This window comes from Apodemus sylvaticus, chromosome 9 (assembly GCF_947179515.1).
Source record: "Apodemus sylvaticus chromosome 9, mApoSyl1.1, whole genome shotgun sequence".
Lineage (NCBI taxonomy): Eukaryota > Metazoa > Chordata > Mammalia > Rodentia > Muridae > Apodemus > Apodemus sylvaticus.
This window is the reverse complement of record NC_067480.1, coordinates 26,153,781-26,166,079: the sequence shown is the minus strand read 5'-3', so window position 1 is coordinate 26,166,079 and position 12,299 is coordinate 26,153,781. Positions and strand designations below refer to the sequence as shown.

At 46.8% G+C, this 12,299-nt stretch overlaps 1 protein-coding gene and 1 non-coding gene across 5 annotated transcripts in view; both read left to right on the top strand.

The window, feature by feature from the left end:
- Positions 1-11,944, top strand: part of Atg16l1 (autophagy related 16 like 1) — a 37,377-nt gene extending 25,433 nt beyond the window's left edge. For all 4 annotated transcript variants that reach the window (XM_052192322.1, XM_052192320.1, XM_052192323.1 and 1 more), the window contains 7 exons: positions 1,357-1,428; positions 6,386-6,506; positions 6,752-6,857; positions 8,732-8,881; positions 8,973-9,020; positions 9,989-10,090; positions 10,749-11,944. In XM_052192322.1, the coding sequence (XP_052048282.1) occupies positions 1,357-1,428; positions 6,386-6,506; positions 6,752-6,857; positions 8,732-8,881; positions 8,973-9,020; positions 9,989-10,090; positions 10,749-10,842 (693 nt within the window). In that variant the 3' untranslated portion in view covers positions 10,843-11,944. The remainder of the gene's footprint in view (positions 1-1,356; positions 1,429-6,385; positions 6,507-6,751; positions 6,858-8,731; positions 8,882-8,972; positions 9,021-9,988; positions 10,091-10,748) is intronic.
- Positions 4,779-5,042, top strand: LOC127693128 (small Cajal body-specific RNA 6). Its single transcript, XR_007979603.1, has one exon. It is a non-coding gene; the product is annotated as a small Cajal body-specific RNA 6 (non-coding RNA).
- Positions 11,945-12,299: the final 355 nt, after the last annotated feature.

The window sequence follows — 12,299 nt, the reverse complement described above, 5'->3', positions numbered from 1 at the left end:
CTGGCTGCCCTAGAACCAGGCTGGCCTGCCTCTGCATCCCAAGTGTGCTCCACTGTGTCTGACTGATTTTAGAGATTTAAAATAATAATAATAATAATAATTATTGTTGTTGTTATTATTATTATTAAAGATAGCTGATTCTTGAAATTAAAAACAATAACAACAACAACAGAATTACAAGACTTCATGTTCTCTGCAGGTTGAATCCAGTTCCTAGTAGTCAGGGTAGTGTCTTCTCTTGAGGAATTTCCCTTTAAAAGAGTCAGACCAGCAAAAGGTGGCTCAGCAGGGATAGGCAGTGGCTGCCACGTGGTGGAGAGAGAACTGACTCATGAAAGTCGTAAACACACACTACATTTTAAAGAGAATGCCAAAATAATATTGAACTGTAGGTCGTGGTATTAAGGTAATACACCTCTCTCTCTCAGTTAGCTTGGGGAACAGAGTGAACCATTTGAGGCAGACATCAAAGTCGTGTACCAAGGGTGGGCACTTCAGGCAGCGTTGCAGAGGAGAGCTGGAGCAGGCTAAGTCCAGAAGGTGCTCAAGAGCACTGCTGATTTGATGGAAGCTTTTGTTCTGATAGCCCCTGTGTCCAGCAGTTTTGTTGCCCTCCTTGGGAGAGGCACAAAGCAGATCCACATCTGCTTCTCATGAAGCTGCGAGCCTTATCTGAAGGGATGGCCCTGGCTCAGTGATAGTCATCTTTATGTCTCAGGCAATGGTGCCTGGATATCAGGGGGGGAAACACAAGGAAGTGGCACTGGTTAGTTGGAAGTATGTGGTGTCAAAAGGCTTAGATACTCATAACGCCATCCCATAAGTCTTCAGAGGGTACTAGGACATGTGCCACTAGGGCCTTATCATTGAGCTGTCTCAGTCCCTGAAGTTTTGAAAAACAGGTTCAGAATAAAGCAGTCTGAGATGGCCCCTGAAAGCCCAGTTGCACTAAGTAGGGGGGCTCCAGAGGAAGGGGCAGAGGAAGATGAGCAGTCTCAGTGATGGGTGGGAGATGAGTTAGAAGGGCGGGGGTCTCCGGGCTCTCTGGTTTGCCCGTCAGTATTATCAGGAAGTCGTGCCTGTTGTTAAGGGGACAATGGTGAAGGGAAAGGTGAGTGGTGATGTGGGGTTGAGGTGTCTACTGCACTCTTGTAAGGTCAGGTGAATCCAGGAGGAAGGACTCAGCTTCAAACACTGGGTAATGGTACTTGTCAGCACACTGGCAATGTGCTATAATGTTGTGTCTAGCTTAGAGGGATAGTTAAAGGCATCTGAATGCCTTCTTAGACCTGATAACTAGAAATTTGTTCTTTGTGAACTGAATTTTGCTAAACAGTTTTCTTTTTATTCTTGTAGGGAGCTTACCTATTAGCAGCTTCAAATGATTTTGCAAGTCGGATCTGGACTGTGGATGATTATCGATTACGGGTAAGACACAATTGAAAAAGCTAGCATGGTACTCTAATTGCATGTGATGATCAGTGTACAGTTGTTTAATTAAGAGATTTGTGTACTTCTCTATGGAAATCATATTAATTCATATTTTTCTGAGAAAATCTGATTTTTCCTTTTTTGCACTCTTAATTTGCCAAAAATATGTTGTTTCAACATATTTTCCATGATTGTCTCAGGGCTCTTTGAGTTCTTAAGAACCAGTTATGTTTAATAATCTGTTTTAGCTTAACTTGTCAATTTTGACAACAGCCTATGAATTATGGCTCCTAAAAGTCTTAAGTCCTAAGAGTTTCCTCATGGTTGGGAATTAGGGTTATAGAAATACATGGCTGTCCTTAGTGTGTGAGCTTAGGTAGGAAAGCTGGAAACAAAAGACAGGCGCAAAAGGGGAGAAGAGAGCCTCAACTGTGGAGGGTCTGCGTTTGAGCCCAGGCTGGTGTCCAGCACAAAAATCAGAACTCAGTCCTAAGAGTTATGTATCTGAGTTTTCACAGAATCCTGAAAGGTAAACCTTGGTGTGACATTTGAAGTTGGACACGAGGTGCTTTTGTGTCTGCCCAGCAAAGATGGCATGGTGTTAAAGTGAGCATGCAAGCTACGCAGAGGGAGCCAGTTGCATTAGCGGGGTCCTTACAGTTAGCTTTGACGGTCTGACTGAACGGTACAGGGATGAAGCAGAAGGCTTCTGCACATCTTCTCAATTTCCTGGAGGAACTGTGAGGTACTAACCCATGGCTCTCACTTGAAAGAAAATCCAATTCTAAACATACAAAACATGAGCCCAGAAAATACGTGCCATGTCATCTTGGCTGGCACAGAACTCATCATATAAGCCAGGTTGGCCTCTACTTTGCAGCAATCCTGCCTCTTCCTCCTTGGTGCTATGGTATGGCACCATGCCCAGCTCTGTTCAGCTGTTATTGGCCATTGAAGATTGAATGATTACTTCAAGGAGTTAGTTTGCTTAAAGAGAATGCATTTTCTTCTGTTGGACACGGTGTTGAGCCGTAACTGTTTTATGTATTTCTTTTCATTCTCTTGGAACTCAGATGAGGGAGGGAGATAGGACAGGCTCAGATGGGGGTGAGAAGTACTAAGGTCACACAGTTAAATAATGTGCTTAAAATTGAATTGAGGCTGTGCTTCTAGACTGAGGTGGGACAGTGCTTACCAACTCTGGAAGAGGGACCTGCAGGTTTCTTTATATTGGGCCCTGGAGGAAGAGAGGAAGCATTGAGGTGATGTGTGTGGGAGTAGGTGGGTGGGTGGGTGCTTTATTCATTGGTAAAGAAACTTATAGCTAGATGAGGATCACCCTGAAGGTGAGGCAGCTGGAGAAGTAGACCTAGAAGATGGAGGTCAGAGCTGGAGCCCTGACACCTAGGACCGAGGACATCAGGCTGGTGGAGCTGTTGCATCCTTTGATAAGAAAGCTTTGAAGGCTGTGGTCTGCTTGCGGCATGGAAGAGAAGATGTGGAGGCTTTGGAGGCTTTTATCAACGACTTTTCTGTACCTGAAGAACTCAGGCAACTCCTACTAGGTTCAGGGACTAAAGTAGGTTCTCCTGTTGGAAGAAACTGGCTTCTCCATGCTCTCTGGTTCACAGATATTTGAGAACACAATGGACTCTCCATTCATGGTCTATCTGGAAACTTGTTATCCAAATCCTAGTTAGTGTCTTCTTGGATTTGATAAGGGAATGCTTTAGAGACTAGAGTTTGAGAGGCTGCTGGTTGAGTGCCTTCTTGTAAATGCATCCTAGAAATGTGTTAGCATTGGCTGCTTCCCTCCTAAGTCTTGTCACTACAACTTCCTAGTGCTCAGAATGGTTTCCACCAGGCAGCTAACCAGCATCCTACCTGCTCACCTCTTCAGGGCTGTGAAGTAGCTGGTATGAGGATTAGTTGGTGTCTAGACTGTGATTTCGTGTCAGAAGATTTCATGTTCTTTTCTGTCCTCAGTGCATGGTGCATCTACATAGTCATATATACAAAAATACAGTTTTCGAAAGGAATAGTGAAGGACGGAAGAGATGGCTCAGTAGTTAAGACTGTTGGTCCTGAGTTAATTCCTAGCAACCACATGATGGCTCACAACCATCTATTAATGGGATCCAATGCCCTCGTCTGGTGGGTCTGAGCTACAGTGTACTCAGATACAAAAAATAAATCATTAAAAAAACTAAATGAATAGTGATCTGCACGTTTTGCCTTGAAGCCCACTCACACAAAGCCCCTTGGAGAAAAGGTCTCTTCAAGCCCCATGTTGAAGCTTTAGCTGTGGTGGTGTCTAAATATACTCCTATCTCTGGCTGGCACTTGTTTAAAAAAGCTGAGATTTGAAGGTAGTGTTCAAGTTAAATATTAAAATTAAACATCAAAAGTATCTACTGGGTTGGGCTGTGGGGGCTTATCCTTGTACTCTCACTGCTCGGAAGGCTTGCACTTGAAGATGTCAGAACAACATGCAGGAGTCATGTTTTCTCCTCCACTACATCACTTCCAGGGATCAAACTCAGTTTGTCAGGCTTGGTGGGGAGGACCCTCTGAGCCATCTTTCTCCCTGGCCCAGGTCTGTTTCTCATGTAAAGCCATTCTTATCTCTTAAAGGGGAAAATGGCACACACCTGTAATCCTAGCACTTGGGACATGGAAGCAGGAATATCTTAGCATTCTTTTCTTAAATGGAAACAAAACATTAATAAACCTTCAAACTCTAGGAGGTATATATACTTACAAAAATGATTCTATATACTTAGAAAAATAATTCTAGTCAGGTGTGGTTGTGCATACCTTTAGCCCAGTCTGATCATAATGAGATCTAAGACAGCCAAGCTTATATGGTGAGACCCTCCCTGTTTTTAATTTAAAAGAAAAAGGAAAAAACATGACTCCTAGGAAGTCAAAGTTGATCAGCAAGCTAGATGGTTTAAGTTTGATCCCTAGACACCATGTAAATGAGGAGAGAACTGTCTCCACTGGGCAGACACAGAATAATTAATAATAGTAGTAGTTGTTGTTGTATATAAAAATCAAGGAGCTGAAGAGAGAGTTAAATGCCAAAGTGGAATGCCAAACTGCTCTTGTGAAGGTCTGGAGTTTTGTTACAACTACTGTAGCATCAGCTCTGGGAGACCGAGGGTCTCTCAGCCCCCTGGCAACTGCAGTGGTGTGCACAAGCGAGTCTTTAAAAATACATAAAAATAAAAACCCAGGCATGTTAGCACATGCCTTTAATCCTAGCCCTCAGAAGGTGGCTGCCTCCTTCCACATAGTGAGATCTTTCCTCAAAAGAAAAAGAAAATCAGCCTACATTGTAAAGAGGTCAATGATGAATAGTAAAAGGTCTGACTTCTGAGGTCGCCTCTCAGCAGCCTACATCCCCAGCTACTTGCATCTCTCCCATCATACTCTAGTAGTGCTATCATGGGAAAAACAGTAGCTGACACGCAGTGATGTCTCCACTCTGTCTTCCTTGACAAGCCGAGAGAAGACACTGGTTGGCGTCCGACAGCTCAGTCACAAGGGATTTGATTGTTGGGAGTGCTGGCGTCCTTGGCTATGATCTGAAATTTTAAGCTGAGACCTCTTATTTTAAACACCCCATAGGCTCTAAATGTGTGTATGGAATTCTGATGTTTCCTTCTATAATTATACCTGCAGTGGCCCTGTCTATCCTCACTTTAAGTACAGATTGACTTTCAGTGGCGTGAATAAAATAAAATCCTGTCTTTGTTACTTGGAATAAGATTTAGTGTGGTGTACCTGTTAATCCCAACTGGAGAGGTGGAAGTAGGAGCTTTTAAAAGCATCCTCTTCTTCCTTTCTGTGTTTTGGATTTCAAGGAGTTTATGGAATTTAGTGCTGTTTGAAGGTTGAGTTTGTATTTCTCTTTAGTAGAAGATTCTCCTGCCGGGCAGTGGTGGCACATGCCTGTAATCCCAGCACACTGGGAGGCAGAGGCAGGTGGATTTCTGAGTTCAAGGCCAGCCTGGTCTACAGAGTGAGTTCCAGGACAGCCAGGGCTACACAGAGAAACCCTGTCTCGAAAAAACCAAATCAGTATATTTAAAAAATGCCTACATTTCTTTTTCAATTATATTTCTAAATGCATTTGTATGCCTAGAATTGTATCTGAGTGTTTTTCTGAATAAATCTTCAATTATATCCCCCCCCCCAAAAAAAGAAGAAGAAGATTCTCCTGACTCCCTCCAGTGCTGCGGCCTAGAGCCTTATATGAGTTAGACAGTGTTCCACCACTGAGCTATAGCCCGAAGTCTTACTATGGTGCCCAGGCTGATTTTGAGTTTACAGATTCCAAGAATCCAAGTACTGGGATTGTGTATGCAGTACCTGCCTTTATCTTTGTGGTCGTGATCTCTGTATCAGCCAGCTTTCTGTCACTGTCGTGAGAACCCTAAGTAAGACAGAGCAAAGTAGCTGACAGCAGCTCACCGCAGGTTTCAGAGCTTAGCGTGCTTGGCCTGTGTTGGCACAGTACGTCGTGTATCTAGGGAACCTGTTTGTTTCATGATGAGAGTCAAAGAGCAAAACAGGAAGAGTCCAGGGCCCCAATCTTGGGGTGAGGGGGATATATATTCAGTGTGTTATCTTCCCACTGGTCCACAAGCTGTAGAGGCCAGGCCTCAACACATTAGTACTTGGGCGCCATTCATGATCAAATTAAAGTGATACCTCATCTCTTGGCAGCACCCAGAAATAGCTTCTAGAAGATTCTGAAGCTCACCTTCAGATCAGAAATGTGGCTTCTTTGATTGAGGCTGAGTCAGTGAAGGTGTGCTCCATGTGCCACACTTCTTTTCTCTCGCCTTCTGTGAAGATTTCAGAGCCTCTGAGACTGGCTCTGGAGCTCCTCCTGGAAAGCAGTGTGTTATCCCAAGTCTCACCCTGGCTGTGTCCTCTCTTGTAGCACACACTCACAGGCCACAGCGGGAAAGTCCTCTCTGCCAAGTTCCTGCTGGACAATGCACGGATTGTCTCAGGAAGTCACGACCGGACCCTCAAACTCTGGGATCTCCGCAGCAAAGTCTGTGAGGAAATGCAGTCTCTCTGTGTGTTTATATAGATATTAGGGGTGAGGTGATGTTCCCACATCAGTCAGAACCCCAGTTCATTTCAGTCTGAGGGTCATTGGGGTAGTGACGGTTGTTTTCTGCTTGAGGTCTCATTTCATTTTGTGATTTTGGGGGCTCAGTGTCAGCGTAGTAGCTATATTATATATGTACCAGCCAGCCATGTGGTTGCCTTTGATTGATGGTATTTGGTTTTTTTGCAGGTATAAAAACAGTGTTTGCAGGGTCCAGCTGCAATGACATTGTTTGCACTGAGCAATGCGTGATGAGTGGGCATTTTGACAAGAAAATTCGTTTCTGGGATATCCGGTATGATGCCTTAAGAGCTTGCTGGGAGGCCGGTGGGAGAACATATAAAGAGCTGTGAGCATGCTTTGTGTGGGGTGTGTTCTCAAACTCGGGGACGTCAGAGCTCCAGGACAGCTGGGTCTGGGCTGTGCTGTTCTTTATACGATGTAGTCTTCTTGGTCCAGCCATCGTTCACTGTGTACCAGATGTCTGCCTGCTGTAAGATGAGCAAAGATGAGAAGATGCTCATTCCTGCCTTTAGGCAAATTAAGATGAAACAGGGAAGACAGTACAGCAGTAAGCGCCGTGGGGTGTTCCTGTAGTGGAGACAGGCCTTTTCCCTTGCTGATGGAAATAGGAATTAGTCTAGAGAAGCTAATGGACTTTATGTGACAGAAAGTCATTGAAAGACAGACCCACCCAGAACAGCTTGGTGCACCTGACAGTAAGTGGGGTGCATGTGCCAGTGAGATGGGGTGAGTGGGGATCAGATGTCCACTTGCTTTACAAGCCACTTGGGATGCTTTGAGGTTTGAGCTGTGTGTAGTAAGAGATGAAAGCGATGGCTTCGTGTAGTCTGCTCAGTGACTTTTGTCCTGTTTTTAGAAAGCAGGTTAAGGCTCACTGGAAGCAAAGTATTGATGAGGACCTGAGTTGATGACAGAAGGGCACAGATAGGGACATGCCTATTGCTGGCAAGGTTGGAAGCTGTCAGGACTAAAAGAAGTCCAGTGAAACGAAGCCCTGAGCTGCTAGCTGAGGAGGAGCTCAGAGGTGCTGGTCATTGGATTGGCGCCCGAGGCCATAGTCCATGTAGCAGCTCATGAAGTGGGGGGAGGGGATAAGAATGCATGGCTCTGGATGCACTTGTGAAGATTGCTTCTATATTTTTAATCTTTTTTCCCCTTAACTTGAAGTTTGAACTTAAAACATGGAAGTTTAGAAATTCACTGGATGTTACAAGTCTCCTAGCCAATCCCTTAACTTGATAGTCAGATGGACACATACCAAAGATTTGGAGTAGAAGTCTGGGGCTGTCTATATAAAGATGAGATAAACTCCTGTTCAGTTAAGACAGCAAATAAGTTTATCAAAAACCTTCAGCTAAACCATTGTTGAGTGTCAGTATTAGGTCCCATCTACTAGGGACCGATTAGCTGACCTCTGTGGGTCTGAGCATGTAAGAGTTGGAGAGGCAGCAGCAGAGGGTACACAGTGACAACTGTGCCTTGGTATCATCTAGTCCCATGTCTGAAGCAGCCTCAGCCAAGCTCCCTGATCATGACGGGGCCTCTGGGCTCCCTAAACACACTACAGCAGCTTCTAGCCTTGTGTAAAAAGCTAAAGGTAACGCCATTGAAATTGTACTGATCCAGGGCTGGAGGACACACGCTTACCATGCACATGAGGCCTCAGAGTCAGTCCACAGAGCCCAAAAAGGAAGGAAAGGAAGGAGGGAGGGAGGGAGGGAGGGAGGGAGGGAGGGAGGGAGGGAGGGAGGGAGGGAGGGAGGGAGGGAGGAAGGAAGGAAGGAAGGAAGGAAGGAAGGAAGGAAGGAAGGAAGGAAGGAAGGAAGGAAGGAAGGAAAGAAGAAAGAGCCATACCAGCTGTGTAATTAGCTGCCCTAGTTCATTCTTGCTTATCAAGAGTTCTGGTTAGTAATTGTCCTATGATTCCAAACACAGGCAAGGATATCCCTAACCAGTTCTTGTCCTCAATGTTCCGTAGGCTCTTTTGTTGGGAACATTTTTAGTGGTGAGGCTAGGGACATACTTACTGCCCCCTGAAGACTTGGATCTGACTGGCTAACAGCATTTTCTGCTCAGTGACGTGACATCCTAGTCAGGATGGAGGTGGCCCACTTGGATTAGGTCTCAGGCTGCTGTCTCCCGTAGATCAGAAAGTGTGGTCCGAGAGATGGAACTGTTAGGGAAGATCACTGCTCTGGACTTAAACCCTGAGAGAACTGAGCTCCTGAGCTGCTCCCGTGATGACCTGCTGAAAGTCATTGACCTCCGGACAAATACTATCAAACAGACGTTCAGGTACTGGGCCCTGGGCCTGGCCTCGCCTACTTCTGCCCTGCTGGGTGAGTGTGCTGTAGGTGGCAGCTGATCTGTCTGCTGTCTATTTCAGTGCCCCTGGATTCAAATGTGGCTCTGACTGGACCCGGGTTGTCTTCAGGTTAGTAGCCGTGTCCTACCCAATGCCTGGTTTATCTCAGGGGTTAAAGCCGGACATTTTCCTTTAAAGGAGGTAAAACATAATCTTTCTGGTACCTCAGGAGCTTGCAGGAGTGAGTCTGAGGGTCGTGGTGGTCCTGCTGGAATCTTCTTGCTTCTTTTTTTATTGTGAGCATGGCTGGCTGCTGCTTGGTTCTGAGTTACCACGTTTCCCTTTTTACCCACTCACTTGCCAAGACTTGGCACTTACACTGAAAAGGCTCAGCGTTCCTGGGTGGAGCGATACAGTCTGTTTGGAGGTGGCACTGGAAGGTGAAACAGTGCCTTCTGGGTACTGTACTTTTCTCAGGTGTATTCTGGGATTGGCTGTCATAGAAGGGACAAGGGTCCCTTTGATGTGTGTGCGCATGTGGTGTCCCGAGCTTATGTACACATGCAGTGACAAGAGAAGGACATCAAATGTTCTGCTCCACCACTCCCCATTTCCTTGAGACAGTCTTTGACTGAACCTGGAGCTGTGCTGCCAGCTGCCGGCTGTCTCTTCCCCAGCGGGCCTGGGTTACAGATTCTTAAAAACTGCACCTGCAGTTTTTAACATTGGTTTCTGAGATTGGGGCTTGGAACCTCATGCAGCAGGAAACACCCCTGACACATCAGGCCGCCTTTCCAGCCTGTGTCTCAGCATTTTATGGTTTCCCATGCCTATAGTTGCTGAACCATACAACAGCCTGTTCATGGGCAGAAACTCTGGGCATTTTCGAAATTGACTTTGGACTCCCCTGTGTATGCTTGAGTCTGATAAGTAGGGCCACGGGGCTTCTAGCAGCAGCATGGCACTGCTATTTGGTGGCCGGGTGGCTGAAAGATCAAGGCTGCCCACAACTAGCATGTGACCTGCATCTGCGAGCACAGAAGTGGTCATGTGAGGTCAGAGTGCTGTAACTTTTGCCCTCTCCCTGTCTCCTCCAGCCCTGATGGCAGTTACGTGGCAGCAGGCTCAGCCGAGGGGTCTCTTTATGTCTGGAGCGTGCTCACAGGGAAAGTGGAGAAGGTGCTTTCAAAACAGCACAGGTAAGATGAGCCCCACCAGTGCACATACTCAGGCCTGCGTCTAAAGCAGAACCGTGATTTCATCCCAGGGCTTCTGCCATCTTGGGTTGGGTGTGAACCTCAGTGGGCTCCCTATTTCCAGGGCTATTGACAAAGGTTAGTGGGGCCAGGCCTCACCACTCAACAGTATATATTGCAGACCACAGTGACTGAAGTGCCTCAGGTAGAGCCATCAATTGGTGGCCACTGGGGAAAGCCGCAGGACAGCTCCTTCCTCATCCTTCTCCCTTTCTTCCTTGTTTGTCAGTAACTCCCAGGTTCATACCTTCCTTACTGTCCTCCAGATAGGATAGGTAGCTCTTGAGCTTCTTGTTACCAGTTCTATGTCCAAAACACAGGCCCTAGCTTCCTATAGATGTGTGCATTCTGCTCATGACCTGGCAGCTGTGCTGCTTTACGGAACGGAGTGTTCTCTCTTCCTGCTTCCCTAAGGGCTACTCTGGGGTGAGCCAGATAAGGCCTGGTTGCTAAAGAGACGTCTCCTGTCTAGTCCAGTGCTGTTACAAAAACAGTGCAGCTTTCTTAGCATAAGCCCCTGCTGTGGATGGTGTGCCTGTATTTTGCACATGCCTGGGCCTGGTGTCTTGCTGACTGAAGTCTCTTCTGATTGGTCCTTAAGCTCTTCTATCAATGCGGTGGCATGGGCCCCTTCGGGCTTGCATGTTGTCAGTGTGGACAAAGGAAGCCGAGCTGTGCTGTGGGCACAGCCTTGATGCCGCACCCTGAGGAGCAGTGTGGGCCCCACCGCCCATCTGGGAGAGTGATGTGTCCTCCCAGAGAAGAGCTGAAGCCATGCCGTGCCATAGCTTTCCTGACAACTTTGACTTAAGGTCTTGAATGGCTGAGAAGAACCCACACTGAACCGAACTGACTCTGCCAGTCCTCAGCGAGGCTCAGACTCTTGTGTGCAGTGGGTGGGAAACACTACTAACTCTGACCTTCCATACCTCATGGGGAACACAGGGTCCCTGCTGGCTCTCCCCACTGGACACAGTGCCAAGGACAACGCACACACCAGGTATTGGGTCCCCTGTGCTTTTTCCCGTCTTTCCAAAGTCTCTTTCCAAAGTCTGATGCACGTCCCCTCTCTGTGGCGTCACTTACCCAGGGGCTCACTGTAGGCATTGGGTCAGTGGAAACCAAATCAGGGCCTGTCCTCCTGTGACAAAAGGATGGGTGGCGCTGTTTTCAGGATGGTGTGTCTGGTCTCACTGCTGAAACCTGCATCTTCAGCTGCCTTCAGATTCTGAGCTCCCTTCCTGCCAACACTTCCACATAGCTTTGTGTATGTGAGGAAAGGACCGTGCCAACCTGTCCCTGTGTGGTAGAATTTGCAGCAGTGGTGAAAAACACCTCTTTACCCTGCATTTACCATTGCAAATGCACAGCATCAGCAGGTGACTGAGTGCTCGCCTGGAGCAGAGTGGCGAGTCCATCCCGGCCTTGCATCAGTGTGGTGGCTGTGAGAGAAGCCTGGCTAGGAGCTGGTTATGATGAAGGCCCGGAGAGCAGTCTGTCCTGCTTGCCGTGCACGTGGTCGGAGGCAGACGTTTGTCTGTCACGTGTACTTTGCACTTTATTTTTTGCTTCCACGCTGTTCTCTGGACAGTAGGGACAACATGAGTGCTAGAGCCAGGGGAGAGGGACGAGTCCTTCCCTGCCTGCAACTCATCTGTTGGTTTGCTGCCTGCCGGAGAGCTGCTGTGGGGGAAGTGGAGGCTCGCTGGCCAGGGCTCATCTTTTATTTATTTAATTATGTGTCCTAACAGAGCTTGATTGTAAATAAAGAAGAAATTCTGTTATATACTTTTCAAACTCCTTGCATCTTGATTGTCTTTTCCGTCACATCCTTAAGTAAGGGAGAAGAACTGGTTTTTCTGATGCTCCTTTTTGGAGATAAGGTCTTGCTTTGTGTGTAGCTTGGCCCAGCTTACCCTCAATCCTGTTACTACCCAATGGATGGGTTACCAAGGGTACACAACCTTGCCCAGAAGGTATTTAGTCTTCCTAAATAATAGAGAGTACCTTCTTGGTGTTTTGGGCCATTTTCAACATGTCACCTGACCCCATAAATTATTACTCCCTATAAACATTGTTCCTGTTTTATGTCTTATACAAGTCTGAACACTAGGAAAAGTGTCTGCAGATTCCTTCCACACCCTCATCCCTA